General features: G+C 41.1%; 2 protein-coding genes across 4 annotated transcripts; both read left to right on the plus strand.

Moving 5' to 3' along the window:
- Window positions 1–1,592: 1,592 nt before the first annotated feature.
- Window positions 1,593–14,675, plus strand: hsd20b2 (hydroxysteroid (20-beta) dehydrogenase 2). 3 transcript variants are annotated; one of them, XM_021618165.2, is made up of 11 exons: window positions 1,593–1,908; window positions 3,621–3,667; window positions 3,794–3,869; window positions 3,988–4,098; window positions 5,831–5,898; window positions 7,678–7,722; window positions 9,758–9,792; window positions 9,891–9,972; window positions 13,495–13,560; window positions 13,671–13,820; window positions 13,970–14,675. In XM_021618165.2, the coding sequence occupies exons 1-11, from the start codon at window positions 1,740–1,742 to the stop codon at window positions 14,105–14,107; spliced, it is 987 nt and encodes a 328-aa protein (XP_021473840.1). In that variant the 5' UTR covers window positions 1,593–1,739; the 3' UTR covers window positions 14,108–14,675. The 3 variants fall into 3 exon arrangements, with proteins under 3 accessions (XP_021473840.1, XP_021473841.1, XP_036846002.1); XM_021618166.2 differs by having other exon boundaries at window positions 14,033–14,675; XM_036990107.1 differs by lacking the exon at window positions 13,495–13,560.
- Window positions 14,676–16,180: 1,505 nt separating this feature from the next.
- On the plus strand, window positions 16,181–21,382 carry LOC110533705 (protein FAM122A). The gene is made up of 9 exons (XM_021618168.2): window positions 16,181–17,160; window positions 17,276–17,360; window positions 17,576–17,632; window positions 17,846–17,892; window positions 17,964–18,018; window positions 18,171–18,238; window positions 18,357–18,412; window positions 18,514–18,598; window positions 18,703–21,382. The coding sequence occupies exons 1-9, from the start codon at window positions 17,060–17,062 to the stop codon at window positions 18,815–18,817; spliced, it is 669 nt and encodes a 222-aa protein (XP_021473843.2). The 5' UTR covers window positions 16,181–17,059; the 3' UTR covers window positions 18,818–21,382.
- Window positions 21,383–22,623: the final 1,241 nt, after the last annotated feature.

Here is a 22,623-nt window from a genome sequence, read left to right on the forward strand (position 1 = left end):
GTCACACTCTCAATTATGATAATGAACACTTACTCACGCACATTTTTAGCTTATCTATAAGCATAACATAAACATGTTGTTTTTAAACATCACCACACACAACGAGTTAATCTGCCAGTATAGCGTTTGGTAATTTATCTGCATAGGACAAGCAAGTGATACAAAGTACATAACAAGCACAGCCTCTACAATGGAGCCACGCAACTTACAGATAACTGATTGCTTGTTACACTGTATTGATAAGACTGCAATGCCAAATTGTGAACTTTTTGAACATGACATAACGTTAGCGCATTGATGCGAATCACACTGCTGCTCTCTCATTTAGCTATTTGCGCCTTACGGAGTGTGGTTGTTGTGGATGGTTCTTCACAAATCTAAATGTGTATTTAAACCCAATAATGGTTGAATTCAAGAAGTTTAAGCTGCCAATGAATCATTGTTTTTGAAACCAGTGGACAGCCAGTGAAAAATGCGATCTTGCAAGAGCTGCATAGTGCGGATCCAAGCCTATGGAATAAAAACGGGGCTTTTATTGCTCAACCTAATTCATGCTGATAACAAAAATATCCATAGGCCTAATGGACATATTCTCAAACTTGCACACTTTTGATAAACTTAAACTGGCAATCTGTAATTGCTACATTTTTGGGGGGGATTTATAAATTATATATACATTACCGGTCAAAAGTTTTAGAACACCTACTCATTCAAGGGCTTTTCTTTATTTTTTACAATTTTCTACATTGTAAACTATGAAATAACACATACGGAATCATGTAGTAACCAAAAAAGTGTTAAACAAATCAAAATATATTTTAGATTCTTCAAAGTAGCCACCCTTTGCATTGACGAAAGCTTTACACACCCATAGCACTTATTTTTCAACTCGAATCAATCAATAAGCCCAATCAGTCCTCCATGACAACAGAATCATAAACAACAGAGTAGGGCTAGCTAATAAGTCCTTCGTTTTGGGGTCATGCTCAGGTAAAACAATTTGGCTAATCTATACTTCCATATTTCCAAGTCCTATTCTTGAAGGTCAAGGGGTATAACATTTATTGGAATGACTGGAATTCTGATAGACTTAGGTTTTTAATGTAAAGATAAAATTTAATCGTATGTGTAGTAGAAAGCGATGGGTTAGAAGAAGCCACATAACCAACCCATAAAGTACATTTTAACATCAATATATATGGCCAGCTATGTAAACTTTAACAGTGATTTATCCTGATTTATCCTGCAGTAGATGTTGTTCAATTGGTAACATACATTTCTTGTCTGATTGTTGGAGTGTGTCCCTGGCTATCTATAAAGTCAAGAAAACAAGAAAATCGTTTGGTTTACTTAAAATAAGGAATTTGTAATTATTTATACTTTTACTTTTAATACTTAAGTATATTTTTGCAGTTACATTTTACTTTTGATACTTAAGTATATTTAAAACTAAGTGTTTTTAAACTTTTAGACTGAAGTAATAGTTTACTGGGTGACCTTCATTCTTACTTGAGTCACTTTACGGTGCGGAAAAGCGTCATACTGCTTTTGCCTATTGATTTGCTGAGATGACGCACCAGGAAATATTCCTGACCAATGCGCCGATTAGATCAAGATTCTTGGGCGGAGCGTTGCACGTTTTATGTCTAAGTAACCATGTTTATTTCTAATTTAAAACCAGCCAAAGTTCATATTTTTGAAGAACTGTCTGCTGAAGTGTGAGTGAAATTTGCCCAGACATGGATACTGTATCAGACTCGATGCTTGTGAGGGGACTGGTGTTCATAGGTGGCTTCACAGTGCTGTATTACATGCTCAAATGGTCCTGGATTTGCTGGTGTGGATTCAGAGTGTATGTGCTGTCAAAGGTTTGGCAAACTGATTTAAAGGCATATGGACAATGGGCAGGTAAGGCAGGCTACATGCTATGTAAAGGAAGCTATTTTTACAGTAGACTGATATTTGTTTATTTATGAAAATAAATGCATTCTCTTTTTAGTCATAGTGATGGCTATTTTACATGATTCTTTAGACATTCTCTACAATATAAAAAACAAATTACTACAGTAGACTGAGGGTGGGTTAAACCAACATGTATTAACTCTTAAACTGGGTTAAATAAAAGTGTATCTATTAATATTGTTGCACCAAATGTTAAACCTAGTTTTAAATGAATCCTAGTTAAATAACATCATTCCTCTAATCTACGTTTAGTTTTCACTTTAAACCTAGATGAATTGTAAGCCTGTTGCTAAATGAATTTTTAAAAATTATATACATTTAGATTGGAGATTAATTCTAAACTGCCACTTGAGGTGGTTTAACTGATTAAATGACAGCATATCTACTGCGGAGAGACCAAAACGAGTTCCTCAGAGAATAATTAGAGACCTGTTGAGTTTTCTGATAATTAACTCATCAGTGGGCTATTTACGTGCCCATTTTGTACAACAATTGAATTGGGGTTTATGATATGCCCAGCCTTGGTACGAATGATGATGTTACGCAACATGCTGTAACGGGCCTGACAACGGTAACATTTTAGTGAAGTAGTGTAAACGTTAGTTTTAACATGCATTATAGGCATTGATATTTAACAGTTATTTATGCTTACTAAATATTGGTGGGTCAAGTTGTCCGTCGTCATCATAGGGGTTATGGAGAGGGGCAAACTGCTGAGGAATCATCTCGCATATCTTCTGGGAGGATCAATTCCATTGGACGGAGGCCCCCCTCCGGTCTGAAATAGCCCCCGCCTCTCCTCTGCCGCATCCTTTTTGGCTTTCGCCTTTAATTGTTTTCCAGCACGCTTTCATCCAATTTGGGTCCCTCTTCTCTTTAATCCGTGCCGATCCATTACATTTGTCGCATAAAATGGCCCAGGCGTCTTCCTTCTTTTTGACAGTCGTGTTGTCTGTCTTTGTATCCTCCAGTATGTTACTAAATTCCTCCATCAGCTCCGACAATAGGCGGCTAGCGGACAAATAATAAATGGGTCATTAACGTTAAGTAATGACAATAATAAATAATACAAAAAACAAAACCTAGATTAATTTAAACCATGTTGGTGCAACCCACCCGGAGTGTATCATGTTTCCCCTGTGCACATTACCCTAGCCCTGTTCAATGGAAGACTGAGAGAGGCAGGTCACATTCCAATTTACAGCTCACTATTTTGCCCTGTGCACAAGATGATATCTGCTGTTAGGTGGAACAGGATTTGTGTGGGCAATGGTCCACTTCAGTCTCATTTGGAAACTTAACTTTCCTGTTGGTTATTGCAGCACATCTTTTTTAATTTTTGGCAGCAGTTGAAGAAAAGTTGTTGCCAGTGCTTGACAAAGGCCACTATAAAACAATTTTACAAGTATCTGATGACAAAGGATAGTATGCTTCCACCGAGCAGACCAGGATTGCAGCATTCCTGCCAGCATTGTGAAAGAAAGGAAGAGAGAGAGATCCTTAAATATTCCTCCATCCTGCAGTCATACCCAATGTCCGACCTGACCTCTCTCAGAGACCTCTCACTGCAGAGGATGAGGAGACACAACAATAGTAGTAATATGTAATTATGGAAGTCTGCGGACTAACTCATTCTGACCATGATCTCCTTTCTACAGTTGTCACAGGGGCTACCTCAGGGATTGGCAAAGCTTACGCAAATGAGGTGAGTCTTTACTGATTCTCGCCTGTGTACAGACGAGATTGAAGCATGCATAAGCATGTAATTCAAGTGCTTTGTAAAATGAGTGTTTACTCACGTAACAGTTGCCTTTCTTCCTGGACACTACAGTTGGCCAGAAGAGGTCTGGACATTGTACTGGTCAGCCGGTCAAAAGATAAACTCCACATTGTCGCCAAGGAGATTGGTGAGTGAAGGGCTGAGATGGAAAAACATAACTAAATGAAGAGTTGAGGTACAAAAGATCAATATGCAAATGTAATTGTCCCATTATATGAAATTGTACGTCAATATGTTTGTTCCAGAGAGCCAACATGGACGCCAGACTCAGATCATCCAGACAGACTTCACAGAGGGCCATGACATCTACCCTGCTATAGCTGAGGCACTACGGGACCTGGACATAGGCATCCTGGGTAGGGAACCTATGGCAATGATATATAGGAGGAAGAGAACAAGGAGTCAAAAAGGGGACGACAATCAGGAAATGAAAAAGGAACTAAAGCTAGTCTGCAATTAAATGTAGATTGTGCTCTTATTACCGTCAACATACAGTGCCTTCAGAAAGTATTCATACCCCCACATTTTGTTGTGTTACAGCCTGAATTCAAAATTGATTTGAAAAAACACAATACCCCATTATGACAAAGTGAAAACATGTTTTTAGACATGTTTGCAAATGTATTGAAAATAAAATACAGAAATATCTCATTTACATAAGTATTCACACCCCTGAGTCAATACATGTTAGAATCACCATTGGCAGTGATTATAACAGTTACTTTTTCTGGGTAAAGTCTCTAAGAGCTTTGCACACCTGGAATGTAAAATATTTGCACATTATTATTTTTTAAATTCTTCAAGCTCTGTCAAGTTGATTGTTGATTATTGCTAGACAGACATTTTCAAGTCTTGCCATAGATTTTCAAGCTGATTTAAGTCAAAACCGTAACTAGGCCACTCAGGAATATTCAATGTCATCTTGGTAAACAACTCTAGTGTATATTTGTCCTTGTGTTTGAGGTTATTGTCCTGCTGAAAGGTGAATCTGTCTCCCAGTGTCTGTTGGAAAGCAGACTGAACCAGGTTTGCCAATGATAAGCATACCCATAACATGATGCAGCCACCATGATGCTTGAAAATATGAATAGTGGTACTGAGTGATGTGTTATGTTGGATTTACCCCAAACAACACTTTGTATTCAGGACAAAAAGTTCATTTCTTTGCCACTGGTTTTGCAGTTTTATTTTAGTGCCTTATTGCAAACAGGATGCATGCTTTGGAATATTCTTATTCTGTACAGGCTTCCTTCTTTTCACTCTCATTTAGGTTAGTATTGTGGAAAAAGTACAATGTTTTTGATCCATCCTCAGTTTTCTCCTATCACAGCTCCTTAAACTCTGTAACTGTTTTAAAGTCACCATTGGCCTCATAGTGAAATCTCTGAGCTGTTTCCTTTGTCTCCAGCAATGGAGTTAGGAAGGACGCCTGTATCTCTGTAGTGACTGGGTGTATTGATACACCATCCAAAGTGTAATTAATAACTTCCCCATCCTCTAAGGGATATTCAGTGCCTGCTTTTTTTGTTTAAATATCACCCATCTACCAATAGGTGCCCTTCTTTGCGAGTCTTATGAAAAGCTCCCTGGTCTTTGTGGTTGAATCTGTTGTTTTAAATTCACTGCTCAACTGAGGGACATTACAGATAATTGTATTTGTGGGGTATAGGGATGAGGTAGTCATTCAAAATCATGTTAAACACTATTATTTCACACAGAGCCCGTGCAATTTATTATGACTTGTTAAGCACATTCTTACTCCTGAACTTATTTAGACGTGTCATTACAAAGGGGTTGAATACTTATTGACTTGAGACATTTCAGATTTTCATTTTTAATCAATTTGTAAACATTTCTAAAAACCTAATTCCACTTTGACGTTATGGGGTATTATGTGTAGGCCAGTGACAATGCATCTCAATTTAATCCATTTTAAATTCAGGCTGTAACACAACAAAATGTGGGAAAAATCAAGGGGTGTGAATACTTTCTCAAGGCACTGTAGCTTTTCTCTCTTTCAATGGATGTTAGTAGTGAAATCTAATACTCAATTACATAGAAATATATTCTGACACTCCTCATTTACAGTTAACAATGTAGGCATGAACTATTCTGACAAGTTGGTACATTTCCTGGACATTCCCAACCCTGAGCAGGTAGGATTCACACACACCCCCACTCACAATAATGGTCTATGTATACAGTTGAAGTCGGAAGTTTACATACACTTGGGTTGGAGTCATTAAAACTTGCTTTTCAACCACTCCACAAATTTCTTGTTAACAAACTATAGTTTTGGCAAGTCGGTTAGGAGATCTGCTTTGTGCAGGACGCAAGTAAACTTTCCAAAAATTGTTTACCTACAGATTATTTCACTTATAATTCACTGTATCACAATTCCAGTGGGTCAGAAGTTTACATACACTAAGTTGACTGTACCTTTCAACAGCTTGCAAAATTCCAGAAAATTATGTCATGGCTTTAGAAGCTTCTGATAGGCTAATTGACATAATTTGAGTCAATTGGAGGTGTACCTGTGGATGTATTTCAAGGCCTACCTTCAAATTCAGTGCCTCTTTGCTTGACATCATGGGAAATGAAAATAAATCAGCCAAGACCTCATAAAAAAAAATGTAGATCTCCACAAGTCTGGTTCATCTTTGGGAGCAATTTCCAAATGCCTGAAGGTACCACGTTCATCTGTACAAACAATAGTATGCAAGTATAAACACCATGGGACCATGCAGCTGTCATACCGCTCAGGAAGGAGATGCGTTCTGTCTCCTAGAGATGAACGTACTTTGGTGCAAAAAGTGCAAATCAATTCTAGAACAGCAGCAAAGGACCTTGTGAAGATGCTGGAGGAAACAGGTACAAAAGTATCTATATCCACAATAAAACGAGTCCTATATCTACATAACCTGAAAGGCCGCTCAGCAAGGAAGAAACCACTGCTCCAAAACCGTCATAAAAAAGCCAGACTACGGTTTGCAACTGCACATGGGGACAAAGATTGCACTTTTTGGAGAAATGTCCTCTGGTCTGATGGAAAAAAAACAGAACTGTTTGGCCATAATGACCGTTGTTATGTTTGGAGGAAAAAGGAGGGATGCTTGCAAGCCGAAGATCACCATCCCAACCGTGAAGCACGGTGGTGGCAGCATCATGTTGGGGGTGCTTTGCTGCAGGAGGGACTGGTGCACTTCACAAAATAGATGGCATCATGAGTAGGAAAATTATGTGGATATATTGAAGCAACATCTCAAGACATCAGTCAGGAAGTTAAAGCTTGGTCGCAAATGGGTCTTCCAAATGGACAATGACGCCAAGCATACTTCCGAAGTTGTGACAAAATGGCTTAAGGACAACAAAGTAAAGGTATTGGAATGGCCATCACAAAGCCCTGACCTCCATCCTAAAATTTGTGGGCAGACCTGAAAGTGTGTGCGAGCAAGGAGGCCTATAAACCTGACTCAGTTACACCAGCTCTGTCAGGAGGAATAGGCTAAAATTCACCCAACTTATGTGGGAAGCTTGTGGAAGGCTACCTGAAACCTTTGACCCAAGTTAAACAATTTAAAGGCAATGCTACCAAATACCAATTGAGTATGTCAACTTCTGACCCACTAGAGAATGTGATGAAAGAAATAAAAGCTTAAATAAATAATTCTCTACTATTATTCTGACATTTCACATTCTTAAAATAAAGTGGTGATCCAGACTGATCTAAGACGGAATTTTTACTTGGAATAAATGTTAGGAAAACTGAGTTTAAATGTTTTTGGCTAAGGTGTATGTAAGCTTCCGACTGCAACTGTATATATCATGTTTTGTGTGCCATTTTGATTCTAACAAGGTAATAATGTACTATGGTTGGATTTATAGCTTCAGTTAATAGTTGAGTTCATTTGTGTTTTCATTCCTCCCTAACACAGAGAACCACCCAGGTGATCAACTGTAACATCCTCTCTGTCACCCAGGTGAGATGATCTGTCAGGACTTATAGACTCTTATAGAAGTTCTATGCATGGTGACACGATCGTTTGTAGAAACGGACCAAGGCGCAACGAATGTTGAGTTGAATTTATTAATAGTGAAACTTAGCAAAAGCAATAAACAATAAACTAATAACGAAATGTGACGACAACGGAGTGCTGACATACAACTACCCATAATCAATATCCCACAACCCACAGGTGGAAAAAAGGCTTCCTAAATATGATCCCCAATTACAGACAATGATTACCAGCTTCCGCTAAAACAAAACTAGAACCCCACATGGAAATAATAACCTAGACTAACCCCCCAGTCAAACCCTGACCTACTCCACCATAGAAAATAAGGACTCTCTATGGTCAGGACGTGACAGTACCCCCCCCCCCCCCCCCCCCCCCCCAAAGGTGCGGACTATGGCCGCAAAACCTGAAACCAAAAGGGAGAGTTAGGGGGGTGTCTAGTGTCGGCTCTGGTACAGGACGAAGAACCCTCTCATCCCGCGGATCTGCCAGCATTGGAGGCGGCTCTGGTGCGGTACGAAGAACTCGCTCATCCCACGGATCCGCCAGCATTGGTGGCGGCTCTGGTGCGGGCTAAAGAACCCGCTCATCCTGCGGATCCAGCCATGGACCCAGGCTGAACACTGTGCCTGGACTGGTCCTAGATGACGAGGAAGGCTCCTGCCATGGAGCGGACTGGGGAGGCGCACTGGAGGCCTAATGCTTGGGGCCGGTACAGGTGGCACCGGACTGGTGACACACACTTCAGGGCGAGTGCGGGAAGTAGGAACAGGACGCACTGGGCTGTGGAGGCACACTGGAGACCTGGCGCGTAGAGCCGGCACAAATTGTACCGGAACGATGACACACTTCGCATGGCGAGTGCAAGGAGCTAGCACAGGACGTACTGGGCTATGGAGGCATACATCTGGGCGAGTGCGAGGAGCAGGCACAGGACGTACCGGACTGGGGAGGCGCACTGGAGGCCTGATGCGTGGGCCTGGCACAGATTGCACCAGACTGGTAACACGCTCCTCCAAACGCCTGCGTTGCTGCATACTCCTCGCCAACTCCATTCTCTGGTATGCCTCCTCGCATTGTTCCATTGACTCCCAGGCGGGCTCTGGCACTCTCCCTGGGTCGACCTACCACCTCTCTACCTCCTCCCATGTTGTCACTGGTTCACACCTCGGCTCCGCCCACCACCCCATGTGCCACCCCCCAAAAAAAAGGTCTTTTTGGCCTTTCCTTGTGGCCGAGAATCCCAGCCTCGTCGCTGTTCTCCCTTCTCTCCTTGCGTCCTCTGTGACTCCTGCCAAGGAAGGATCTCCAGTCCTTCCATTATTTCCTCCCAGGTCCAACTTATTTTCCCCATTGTAGCACGCTGCTTTGTCCTGGTGTGGTGGGATAATCTGACACGATCGTTTGTAGAAACGGACCAAGGCGCAGCGAATGTTGAGTTCCACATAATTTATTAATAGTGAAACTTAGCAAAAACAATAAACTATAAACTAATAACGAAACGTGACGAAAATGGAGTGCTGACATAAAACTACCCATAAACAATATCCCACAACCCACAGGTGGAAAAAAGGCTACCTAAATATGATCCCCAATTAGAGACAACGATTACCAGCTGCCTCTAATTGGGAATCATACAAAATCACCAACATAGAAAAACTAAACTAGAACCGCACATAGAAACAATAACCTAGACTAACCCCCCAGTCACGCCCTGACCTACTCCACCATAGAAAATAAGGACTCTCTATGGTCAGGACGTGACACATGGTCCATGTCTTGGTTTATGTTTCTAAACTAGTGTATGGCTCATACAAAGTCATAGCTTTTAATATTTGGTCATTATGTAAAAAATATAATGCTAACATTTAGGAGATTAACGTTGGTGTTGTTGAACATGATGATCATGATGCAGATGATGATGGTGATGGGGGTGAAAGAGGATTCTAGTGATTATGGAGATGTTGGTGATGGTACTGATGGTGTTATCATTCCTCAGATGACCAGACTGGTTCTCCCACGCATGGTTGCAAGGTACATATGCATCATGGTGATATCAATGAAACGTGAATCTTATTAATGATTTCAATCTATGGAATTGTCCCTTTATTTACCTGTCCTGTCTTTCCCAGAGGGAACGGTCTGATCATCAACATGTCTTCAGAGGCAGGTGCTCAACCACAACCCATGCTGTCTCTCTACTCCGCCACCAAGGTGCCACTCCCTTTCACTTAACTTTCTCTCACTCAAGCATACACAATGTATCACACACATACACGCTCAACCTCATGTACATACACTGAACAAAAATATAAACGCTACATGCAACACTTTTACAGAGTTACAGTTCATATAAGGATATCAGTAAATTTAAATAAATTCATTAGGCCCTAATCTATGAATTTCACATGACTTGGCAGGGGTGCAGCCATCGGTGGGCCTGGGAGGGCATAAGCCTACCCACTGGGGAGCCAGTCAGAATGAGTTTTTCCCCACAAAAGGACTTTATTACAGACAGAAATACTCCTTAATTAAAACCCCCTCCCCCCTCCAACGATCACGCAAGTGAAGAAACTGAATGTGGAGGTCCTGGACTGGCGTGGTTACACGTGGTCTGCGGTTGTGAGGCCGGTTGGACATACTGCAAAATTCTCTAGATCGACTTTTGAGGCGGCTTATGGTAGAGAAATGTTGTGGAATATTCTAATCAAGTGAGAGAGACTTTGTCAGTTTTTCAAACAATCATCTTTATTCAATATCGATTAATTATTGCAATAATGAGGCTGGTCGACCCAACACCTTGAGTGTTGGACTGAGAGTCTAACCTTTACAAAAAATGCTGTTTCTTATATAGCTGACACTAAGAATGCTGGTTATAGCTGACACTAAGAATGCTGGTTATAGCTGACACTAAGAATGCTTGTTATAGCTGACACTAAGAATGCTGGTTATAGCTGACACTAAGAATGCTGGTTATAGCTGACACTAAGAATGCTGGTTATAGCTGACACTAAGAATGCTGGTTATAGCTGACACTAAGAATGCTGGTTATAGCTGACACTAAAAATGCTGGTTATAGCTGACACTAAGAATGCTGGTTATAGCTGACACTAAGAATGCTGGTTCCACACCTCCCATGCAGATTGGGGGCACCATAAGACATCTTGGGTTCATCTGGTTATCTGCACCTGATATTTGTTCTACTCCTCCAAGTTATCTCTATCTCAAGTCACACACACCACATCTTATCTATGGAATGCAGGCTGTCAGCCCAGAGACATATGTCTCACATGCACCACTAATCATAGAATGGAATGTGGCTGTTTAGTTTTCATCACCAATCAATTGTCAGCTCAAGCTATCTCTAGTAAAACCCATGTCCTCGACACCCAGACTAGCTGCAGGAAGCTAGAGTAACCATAAAAACATAGCATTAGTAGGACAGAAATGTCTTACTGTTGTTAAGTATATATTGTTAACTATTAAAATCAAACAAATCAGGTGAATACGTAATTCCTCTCATGGAAATTAACATTCAATTCTCTGGCAACAGCTTTGGTGGACATTTCTGCAGTTAGCATGCCAATTGCACACTTCCTCAAAACTTGAGACATCTGTGGCATTGTGTTGTGTGACAAAACTGCACATTTTAGAGTGGCCTTTTATTGGCCCAGGCACAAGGTGCACCTGTGTAATGAGCATGCTGTTTAATTAGCTTCCTGATATGCCACACCTGTCAGGTGGATGGACAATCTTGGCAAAGGAGAAATGCTCACTAACAGGGATGTAAACTAATTTGTGCACAGAATTTGAGAGTAATAAGCATTTTGTGCATATGGAAAATGTCTGTGATCTTTTATTTCAGCTCATGAACCATGGGACCAACACCTTACATGTTGCGATTATATTTTTGTTCAGTGTATATACAGTTGAAGTCGGAAGTTTACATACACTTAGGTTGGAGTCATTATTAATTGTTATTTTTTAATTATTTCACTTATAATTCACTGCATCACAATTCCAGTGGGTCAGAAGTTTACATACACTTAGGTTGGAGTCATTAAAACTTGTTTTTCAACCACTCCACAAATTTCTTGTTAATTATTAATTATTAATTGTTATTATTAATTATTTTACTTATAATTCACTGTATCACAATTCCAGTGGGTCAGAAGTTTACATACACTAAGTTGACTGTGCCTTTAAACAGCTTGGAAAATTCCAGAAAATGATGTCATGGCTTTAGAAGCTTCTGATAGGCTAATTAACATAATTTGAGTCAATTGGAGGTGTACCTGTGGATGTATTTCAAGGCCTACCTTCAAACTCAGTGCCTCTTTGCTTGACATCGTGGGAAAATCAAAAGAAATCAGCCAAGACCTCAGAAAATAAATTGTAGACCTCCACAAGTCTGGTTCATCCTTGGGAGCAATTTCCAAACGCCTGAAGGTACCACGTTCATCTGTACAAACAATAGTACGCAAGTATAAACACCATGGGACCACGCAGCCGTCATACCGCTCAGGAAGGAGACGTGTTCTGTCTCCTAGAGATGAACCTACTTTGGTGCGAAAAGTGCAAATCAATCCCAGAACAACAGCAAAGGACCTTGTGAAGATGCTGGAGGAAGCAGGTACAAAAAAATATATATCCACAGTAAAACGAGTCCTATATCGACATAACCTGAAAGGCCGCTAAGCAAGGAAGAAGCCACTACTCCAAAAACCGCCATAAAAAAGCCATACTACGGTTTGCAACTGGACATGGGGACAAAGATTGTACTTTTTGGAGAAATGTCCTCTGGTCTGATGAAACAAAAATAGAACTGTTTAGCCATAATGACCATTGTTATGTTTGGAGGAAAAAGGGGGATGCTTGCAAGCCAAAGAACACCATCCCAAACGTGAAGTACGGGGGTGGCAGCATCATGTTGTGGGGGTGCTTTGCTGCAGGAGGAACTGGTGCCCTTCACAAAATAGATGGCATCTTGAGGAGGAAAATTATGTGGATATATTGAAGCAACATCTCAAGACATTAGTCAGGAAGTTGAAGCTTGGTCGCAAATGGGTCTTCCGAAGTTGTGGCAAAGTGGCTTGAGGACAACAAAGTCAAGGTATTGGAGTGGCCATCACAAAGCCCTGACCTCATCCTATAGAAAATTTGTGGGCAGAACTGAAAAAGTGTGTGTTTGAGCAAGGATGCCTACAAACCTGACTCAGTTGCACCAGCTCTGTCTGGACGAATGGGCCAAAATTCACCCAACTTATTGTGGGAAGCTTGTGGAAGGCTACCTGAAACATTTGACCCAAGTTAAACAATTTGAAAGCAAAGTTACTAAATACTAATTGGGTGTATGCAAACTTCTGACCCACTGGGAATGTGATGAAAGAAATAAAAGCTGATTCAATCCATCTCTCTACTATTATTCTGACATTTCACATTCTTAAGTTAAAGTGGTGATCCTAACTGACCAAAGACAGTGAATTTTTTACTATGATTAAATGTCAGGAATTGTGAAACTGAGTTTAAATGTATTTGGCTAAGGTGTATATAAATGTCCGACTTCAACTGTATATGCCATTCAGCAGATGCTTTTGTCCAAAGCGACTTACAGTCATGCATGCATACATTTTACATACGGATGGTCCGGGAATCAAACCCACTATCCTGGTGTTGTCAGTGACATGCTCTATAACAGCTACAGAGGATCAATGTTATCCATTCTTTTCTTGGCAGATTTTTGTAACATATTTTTCCAGATCTCTGAATTCAGAGTACAAGTCACAGGGAATAACAGTTCAGGTAAAATACTGTAAGAATTTTGTATCACTTGCACTCCTGTTACAGTATCCTTCCTTGCATCTTTGTGTTTCTTCCAATCGCTTGTGCTTTCTTAATTTCCTCTCCTTTAGTGTGTGGCTCCCTTTATGGTGTCCACTAACATGACCCACAACTTGCCCCCCAACCTGTTGTTGAAGAGTGCCAGTGCTTTTGCCCGTGAAGCTCTGAACACAGTGGGTCACTCTAGCTACACCAGCGGCTGTGCCTCTCACGCTCTTCAAGTAGGAACTCCTCTTATCCACTCAAATATTCAAAACAAACTACTCTATAACGTTTTTGTTACCTTAGCCAAAAATGAGCCATGCAGAATATACTATTAGACTATTTTATGTGATTGTAAATATCTCGGTCTCTCTTTGCCATCTCACAGAACATTGCTCTGTCCATTTTCTTCCCTGATTGGCTACGCCTTTCATCCTACTGTGTGAAGCAGACAGAGAAATTTGCACAGAGCATGGAGAAGAAAATTGATGAAATGACAGAACGTTCTGCGAGCAAAGAGGACTAAGGAGTGCAAAGGAGGTTGCTACTGAAACATTTGTGGTGCTTTAAAGAGGTCATATTGGAAATTGATATGAGAAGTTTTACTTCATATGTAGACAACTAATTGATCAATGTTACTGTTTTTGCATTGACTGCCATTGAAAGGTATTGGTAATAGGAAATAGATTGTGTAATGTTGATGTGATGTAAACAAGCTGACCCCAAATCCATCATGAACTATATAGCCTGAGTGCAGCAGAGTATGATCTGTGGGAGACGCAACTCTCAAACAGGCTTCTATAGTACATATATTAGCTATATACTTATTAGGGATATAGACTACAACATTACAACTGAATGCTTGAACATATGCATGTTCTGGTTGATTTGGACTTTTAACATAGTACAATTTTTGGTATCAACCGTCACATTTTTGTGATCTCGATTTTCTTAGAAATAAATAGAAAGACAGTTACTTTTGTTTATTTTATTGCCTTTTGCCAACCCATTCACAAATGGCTGTCAAATTGTTGTTACTGAGTAACATATGTGTAAAGGAAACAGTATGTTATAAAAACACATGTTTAATGTAATTACTTTGGTTTTTGACATTTTCTATTGAGTCATTTGCTTGGACAGAGTCCTTATTAACTCACAAGCAGCCTGTCTGGCACTCACTGATCAGTCCACAGACTCTAGAGAACAGTCTGTGTGGCACAACCTGAGAACAGTACATTCTGAGCAGAGTCAGAAATATACAGTAACTTCATAGGACTGTAAAGAGGAAACTATTTCTGCTTAAGCACAAACATCCCACCACAAGTTGTGAAATATGTAAGCTTTCATATAGCGCCAACTACATGCCTCTAAATTAATTAATAGTTTTCATAGATACCAAACTCCTTGCAGTAACATTGTTTCCAAATCTGTCCATAAGAAAAGCATAGTAAGACAGCATAAAAATAGAAATCATTTTTCCAAGTAACAAATGAATGGCATGATCCTTAGCATTTGGTAGAAGGGTGATGCATTATAAATTAGACTACTGTATTTTCTAACTAAAAAGTATGTTATGTAAAGTAGCTCATATTGTAAACATTTAGACTGCCATTTCTATCATGTTCAGGATGAAGTTAATTACATGACATTTTGATCCCATAAAACACACAGTGACACTCAAAGCTCAGTGCACGTGACTGGGGTGAGACCCTGAATCAAGAGTGTTGGGCCTAAACCATAAGTCACAGCTTCCAGCTGACTGAGATATGTGTGTGATTGGCTGGAGTGAGCAGGGGGGCATGGTAAATACAGGAAGCGGACAGCAGCCTCAGCACTGTCCTCCTGGAAGTCCTCTGAAAGGGCCTGGGCCGGCTTCGTCAGGCCCTCCAGCTCTGGGTCCTGTGTCTGTTTCTGTCCATAGAGCTGCACCACAGAGTCCCATGGCACTATCTTGATGGAGGCCCTGATCCTCAGCTTCCTCAACAGCTCCTGGTAGGTCTCCTCTTTAACCACCCAAGCCTGGTCGCTGGATTCTGCCTCCACACACAGGAATTTTCTCATTCTTGCATGGCGCCATCTGCTGGCCATATTGATAACACACGCCATCTGCAGCAGGAAGAGACTGCACAAGTCCACGGAGGCTGCAGACGTGCTGCTCAGCTGCAGCAGGTTGAGGGGCCACACTTCGATGATCCTCGCGGCCCGTCCGTCTTGGTCCCCATGCCCTCTCCCTGCAGCTGGAAGAAATGGCGGGCCAGACACACGTTCTTACTCATCTTGATGGCATCCGAGATGATTCCCACATACTCCTCTGACGTGAGCCAGCGTGGGCTCTCCACATGGCAGACCGGGGGAAGTGGGCTTGCAGAGAGGGCAGATCCACCCTAAAATCACCCCCACCAGACCCTTTTGACTCACAAAAGGCAGGGTCTTAAAGTATAATCACAGTTATCGTGAACAGTGTGGTCTATTTATTGTTTGTGTTTAACTTTATTTGTGTGATCACCAGCCAACGAAGACTGGACTTTAGGGGGAGTGTCCTGTGATAATTAGCCAATCCATAAAGAGGGTAGAAGGTTAATGAACCTCCCTTTCATCTGGTCTACATACAATACTGTATGTCCTCTGACACTGCACATTGCTTAATCTGACACCCTCTCACATCTTTGAACTCTGTATTCATTCACAGAACATCTCCCTCCCTCTCGTCAGAGGAGTAGACAATGTCCTCATGCAGCACTCCAGCCTTCTCATGTTGCAATGAATCCTCTTCGCGCAATATTCTATCTAGCCAAGGAGAGGCGCTGTAATCACAGATGACGAACTACCTCTAATTGTTGGATGACTATGTTGTAAAATCTTTCAATTAGTTATATTTCGATATAGTTCAAATGTTGGGAGATTTGGTCGATTGCGCAATTAACAACTTAACCGGAGGATGCACCACTTCAACGACCCAAAACCAAAGGTTATATTGTTGTTGAGGACAGTGCCGTTCTATTCTGACTGACTGGTTAGCTGCTAGCCAACAGTTGGAGTTGCTAGCTACCCAGCTAGCTAATCTTAAAAAGTCACGTCTCCAGCTGGCCTGCTAACCTAATTTACGTTAACATTTATTATAAGGGATATATCTCGCTAGTTTAGTGTTTTTCAATGCGTTGTTTGTTTAGCCTTTGTGCAACCATATGAATTGGGTTTCTAGGTGTTTTATTATAAGGTTAGCTTGCTAGCTAGCTACGAATAGTCGCTTGCAGTAACTGGAGCCAAAAGTCTGACTTCATTTAACAAAAATGAGATAGAAGGAAGACACCAAGTACATTTCCCGCTGATTTTAGCGGCTCTGAATTGGATCGAAAGCTTTGTGTGTGAGGCCTGCAGGTCGGGCTTTCACCGAGCTAGATTAGGGCCGTACGCCGCCTGTGAACACTCTTAGGCCGACAGCTCGCGCTGCTAGGCTGGAGGCCGGGGATTTCAACAAATGGAACGAATGGAAGTGGACCAGTGCGCAGGCGCAACTACCGGGAGCGGAGGAGGGGCCCTTCGTAGATCGAACAGCGCCCCCATGATCACAAGTGTCAGGTCAGTGAAATTGATATTCTCTTTGAGTGAATGCAACTGTATGTCATTTTGTTTTTCATGTCTGCTTTGGAATGACTGAGTTTTATTGTATTGTTTGTTTCCCTCCGTGTAACAGTGATGGTATGACAGTGTTCAGTCCAACTAGTTCAGCCCGGTATCGGCGGAGCAGTGTCTCTGTGAATCCCAGTTGCCCTTATCGGGTGAGTGAGTGAGTGTGTGTGAGTGTGTGTGAGTGTGTGTGAGTGTGTGTGAGTGTTCTGTCTGACTAAGTTGGTGTTGAAATGCCTTCAGTGTTTTCTGATCTCTCAATCTCCATGTATTTCTGTCTGTCTTTGGTCGCCTTATCATTCAGTATTCTGTCAGTTACTCCGTCAAGAAGAGGCCGACAATAATACCTCCAGTCTTGTTTCCACAGGCCGTCCCCTTGTCCCCTTTCTCATTGGGTGGTGAGAGACCAGACCACAAAAGGCAGGTGAGGACAAGGTTAGGGATATTTGTGCAAATGCCTGCCTCTGAGTAATGATGCTGGTTTGAGTGTTTGCTTATGCATTAGCCTGTGTGTTAGTACAGTTCTGTGTGAGGTTATCTTATGTGAGTGCTCACATTGGTGTTTCAGAGTGTGTGCAGCATGCTGTAGTATGTGTGGTGTATGACCACTGACTGGAAGTTTTTATTTTTGTTCCAGGTTGAGAATATGGAGATGACACTCAGGGGGAGTCTTCAGAGACTAAGGTATGGTAGTAAAACGCTGTACAAATGCACATACATACACACTACTATGTTTTCTCTCTCTCTTGCTGTAGTGCTTCAAACCTGGTCCCTCCTCCTGTCAGTCACTGGCATGACCATTCATCAGGGGTGAGTACTCCCTCTGTGTTCTGCATGTGACTGTAGTGCTTTGTCATACCAAAGCATGGACAGAGGTGTAATGAATGAATGATTAATAAATAGATGGAGGCTTCTGACCATTATTTATTTATTTATTTATCTTGGTCCGCTGTCTTTCACAGGGATTCCATTCACAGGACAGTGGTGTCACACCCAATTCGTCCCCTAGTCCAACTCGAAGGTTTAGGGGGTAAGTTGAGTTCCACGCTGTATGGCAAACTAAATTGAGTGCAGATTCATTGCCATCCTATGATTGTGGACTGACACTGTGTCCACATCATCTTAACACATAATGTGTCCCCCACCAGGCCTACAGTCAGTTCTACTGTGAGATGGCCTGCCCTGACTCCACTGAAAAGGAAAGGTAAGAACGGTGCTTCAAGAATAGTGCTTACTTTGCTCAGTCTTGGTGTGTGCGTGTGTTTGTCTGTGTCCTCTCCTCCATCCTGTTGTTCTGCCATGTAGGAGGAGTGGAGTCTGATGGCCCCCCCAAGAAGCTGTTTGTTGCCGGGGTAACAGAACCTGCTCACCGGACTAGTTACACAGTCAGGTGAGAACTAGAAACATACGCACACAAACACACTCTTGCAAATATGGTGCTAGCTGCATCTCTGTTAACCTCTTTCTATATTTCCTTCTTTCCCCCTCCCCCAGTGTGTCCCAGGCGTCAGCAGACTCTCCTACAGGTGGTGTGTCTGTGTGTGATGCCAGTCCCCAGGGTAGTCCACTGTCCCTGTCTCCTCCCCCCTCTTACCAGCCCAACATCTAGACACCCCAACACTAGGAGCCTATCATAGACCAGGACTACAGTCAGCCTGTCAGGGCCCTGGATCCCTCTCAACACAGCCCCACCCACCCAGTCCACCTACAGAGCCTGGGAATCAACTCAGTAAGCCTATCAGAACCTTAGTTTCTACGCAATTTGCCTATCAGGGAGCACTCCTCTCTCTCAAACCATCAGAGCCTTGGGGAAACATATTCCTTGGCTCCTGAAGTAATCAGATCTGGATTTGTAATCAAGATAATATCTAGATGTTATACAAAGACTGGCACTCGTGCTTTGTTAATCAAAAGGTTGCAGGAAATGCCTTGCTAAAGGAGTTGGTGACCAGCGCATTGTAAGGTATTGTCAGGGTGAAGAGATTGTGATGACAATGGGAAAGAACTTAGAAAATAATGGACTTCTGGACTCACTTTTCGCTGTAGTTGACATGTGGGTTGTGTTGTGATAACCAATGTCAACTATGGTTGTAATTTTCCTTGTTGGGATTTTCTTTTTCTCATATCCAGAGGTGTTACTGGTACTGTAAAACAGAATGACTTCCAATAGTCTTCCAATAGTCAAGGAAAGGCCTTGTCTGAAGTTGTGTTCAGGGGTAACGGTGAGGGAACGTTATATCCCACTGAACGGGACCCAATTGTCCAGTATTCTTTGATAGTCCAGAAGTTAGCGCTCAAACATGAGACATTAAGTCACCACAGTGGACTGCCGAGCCGGTGTATATGTGAATAGTGTATTGACATGTGAATATGAGGATATAACCAGGGCTGCCTTTATGGCCCCTCACTTTCTCTGGCTGTGGGGGTTTGTACTGTAAATATAGAATCCCCAAGCAAAGCTCTGCCCAGAGGACCCTCCCAATCCTGGTCCTTAAGGGCCCAATCCTAATGATTGTTCTGCGTGGATACTGGTAACTCAAATTTGAGCACAAATCTGTCATTAACATGACAGAGCAATTCCACTGTATCAGAGTGACACAAACCATGTTTCCATCCACAGTTTTTATGCCAGTAAAGTCATATTGTCTAAAACATTTTTTTTTACGGCAGCTGTGATGGTAACAGGATGTTTCAGTACAATTTCCTAAATGCCGACAGATAATTTGTTAATTCGACATGGGATCTTTTTGTCTGTAAAATAAATTATGCGAGAAATGGCTTTATGCGCTAATATTGATAAAATAACCATCATATCGAAGTAAACTTGGAGTCACACGATGACGTGTTGTCCTCCCACTACAACTCAGGGAAACAATGCAGTTTATTAGCCTACAGATGAAATAAGTTATGAACTTCACAGGGTGGGGAAAGTGCACAATGTTCCTTTGTAATAAATATCGAGAGAGTCTTATTCTGGTGACATGATGATCGATACTTGACTGCCATTTTGACAAATAAAAATATTCTGGCTCTTATCCATAATAATCTCATCATGTAGACTAGGCAACCTGCATTGTATTGGCTAGAGCGCAGGTGCCAAGACCAGAGTAGGCACATTTGCTATTTAACACAACTGTTTGTGACCAAAGTATTGGTAGAGGGAAAACTTAAGCGAAAAAGTATGTTTTGTGTGCACTGTTATCACACACTGATTATTATCGGTCAGTTTGGTGGAAACACCACCGTATTTTAGAATATTCAAATGATAATCTGTCACCAATTGGATGGAAACCTAGCTACAGACTCAGATTTTTCTATTTAAAATGTCAAACACCATACAACTCTATGCACAAGGACTACTTTGAACAATTTCACCAGAAAATTTTACAACACATTTACTTGACGAAGGAATCACCTCTTGACAGGTGTGTGTGTGTTCTTTAGTTAGATAGAAAGGACCAGGACTGGGGATCTCAGTCCTCTGGGTAGAGCGTGATATTACCCTTTTTCTATATGAGTACTTTAACAGAGGTAGTCTGTGGGGTGTTAACATACATTTTTCCCATGGATTACATTGCTGACCGGTCTTATTCAAATTCTGTAAAGTGGTATGGTTATACATGCTCAGTACCCTGGTAGATAGATAACATAAGTGACATCAAGGGCATATCATGCTGTTTGGGTTGATGTAATTTATGGGAAAGTTATGTGGTTTTTAACTGACTATGTGACCTCCAGACCTTTTGACTTGTGAAATATATAGTCTATATAAGCTGCAGTGTCTTATACAAAAACAGAATGTTATCGACAGTAACTGTAATACTCTTAATTCAAATACCCTTTCCAGAGCTGAGTTTTACTGCAAGTCTCCTTTTTGTAGACCTAATTTCACAATTTTGCACAGTATTAGTTTCACATTATTAATCAATATTGCTGTTACACGGATGGGATCATATCCTGATTTTAAGACATGCTGTTGCTTTGTATATTTTGCTTCATTTGCTCATTTCTCATCAGGTTACTGTCTCTGTCCTGTCTCCGAGATGTGCTTGGGTCAGCAAGGGTTGAGGGTCATCTGCTGATCTTAACCACTGATTTTAGATTAGGGAATTTTGTTTTTCCTTAGTGACAATCAGTGAATTTGGAGGGAAATAAAAACCTCCAGTTCAAGTTATATTCATGTTCACTTATTCTCAAGACTGTAGTTATATTTTGACAGCATACATTGTTTAGATTGACAACCAGCATCACAGCGCCATTTCTCGCCAAGGTGTATGATTGAGATCCTAGTGTAGATGATCAACTCACGTTGCCAAAGCCAAATGATTACCTTTTCATACTCATTGTACAGAGAGACCAGCTTTCAGACACATGTATTCGATACTCTTTCCTAATTATGGGGAGATATCCTGTAAATGCATACTGAGTCAAATGACATGAACATCCACAGAAGATGCTGATCTGTCTGATATAGCTAACTCCATTTTAATCTGCGGTTAACCTACAAGTAAAACTTGCAATCAAATGGCACTAACATTCAATGGTAGTTTCACCAATCCCATCCTTGTTGCAGAAGATAAACTAGAGGGAAATAAATACATTTGGACATGATCTGAAGCCAAATATAAAATATTTAAATAATCTGTTGATGTTCATTGTAGTTGACCCACAGGGTTTGCATGCCTTATCAGCAGTGTTTCCCAGTGTCCTGTCATATGAGACCACTGCCTGTAGGAGATAAGCCTGGGTCTGACCAAGGTGACATATCTAGGAGACAAACAGAAGCCACGTCTGGCCGTCTCAATTGCAATACTTCAACAAGGAGACCAGCTGGTTGTTGCGAGGTCAGTTATACACACTTGTATTGCCATTTACTGATTATTTTATTGTTTCCTTTTCATTATTGTTGCTGTTGTCATTATACAAAATATCACATTTTAAAAAAAAAATGTGAACAGCCACAATCTTAAAAATGATTGTTTTCCAAATATGATATGTCAGTGTTAGAGGGCTCCTTTTACCCTTTTTTTTTATTTTTTTACTGACAATAGAATAAAACAGAGAGAAGTGAGAAAGGGAATTAAAGCACATTGCCAGAACATTCAGACAAGTATTTTCAAACTGTAAATAGCTTTGACAAGTCTCTACATAAAGAGAAGATTGTATTTTTATGGAACTGTAAGCACAAGAAAGTGAGAATGTACACCTTTTAAATATTGTATTATATATATATATAAATAAATATCATGATAAAGTCACTGTATTATTTTAGAAAACCTGTGGACTTTCCTTTGTCTCCATAGATAATTTGATTTGGTCACCTGTACATTTCTGCTATCTTTTTTTTATAACAGCCACTAGATGGCAGTCAACCGCTACCCTCTATCACATTCTTCGAGCCCAGTGAAACAGACA

The sequence above is a fragment of the Oncorhynchus mykiss genome, chromosome 10 (assembly GCF_013265735.2).
Source record: "Oncorhynchus mykiss isolate Arlee chromosome 10, USDA_OmykA_1.1, whole genome shotgun sequence".
NCBI lineage: Eukaryota > Metazoa > Chordata > Actinopteri > Salmoniformes > Salmonidae > Oncorhynchus > Oncorhynchus mykiss.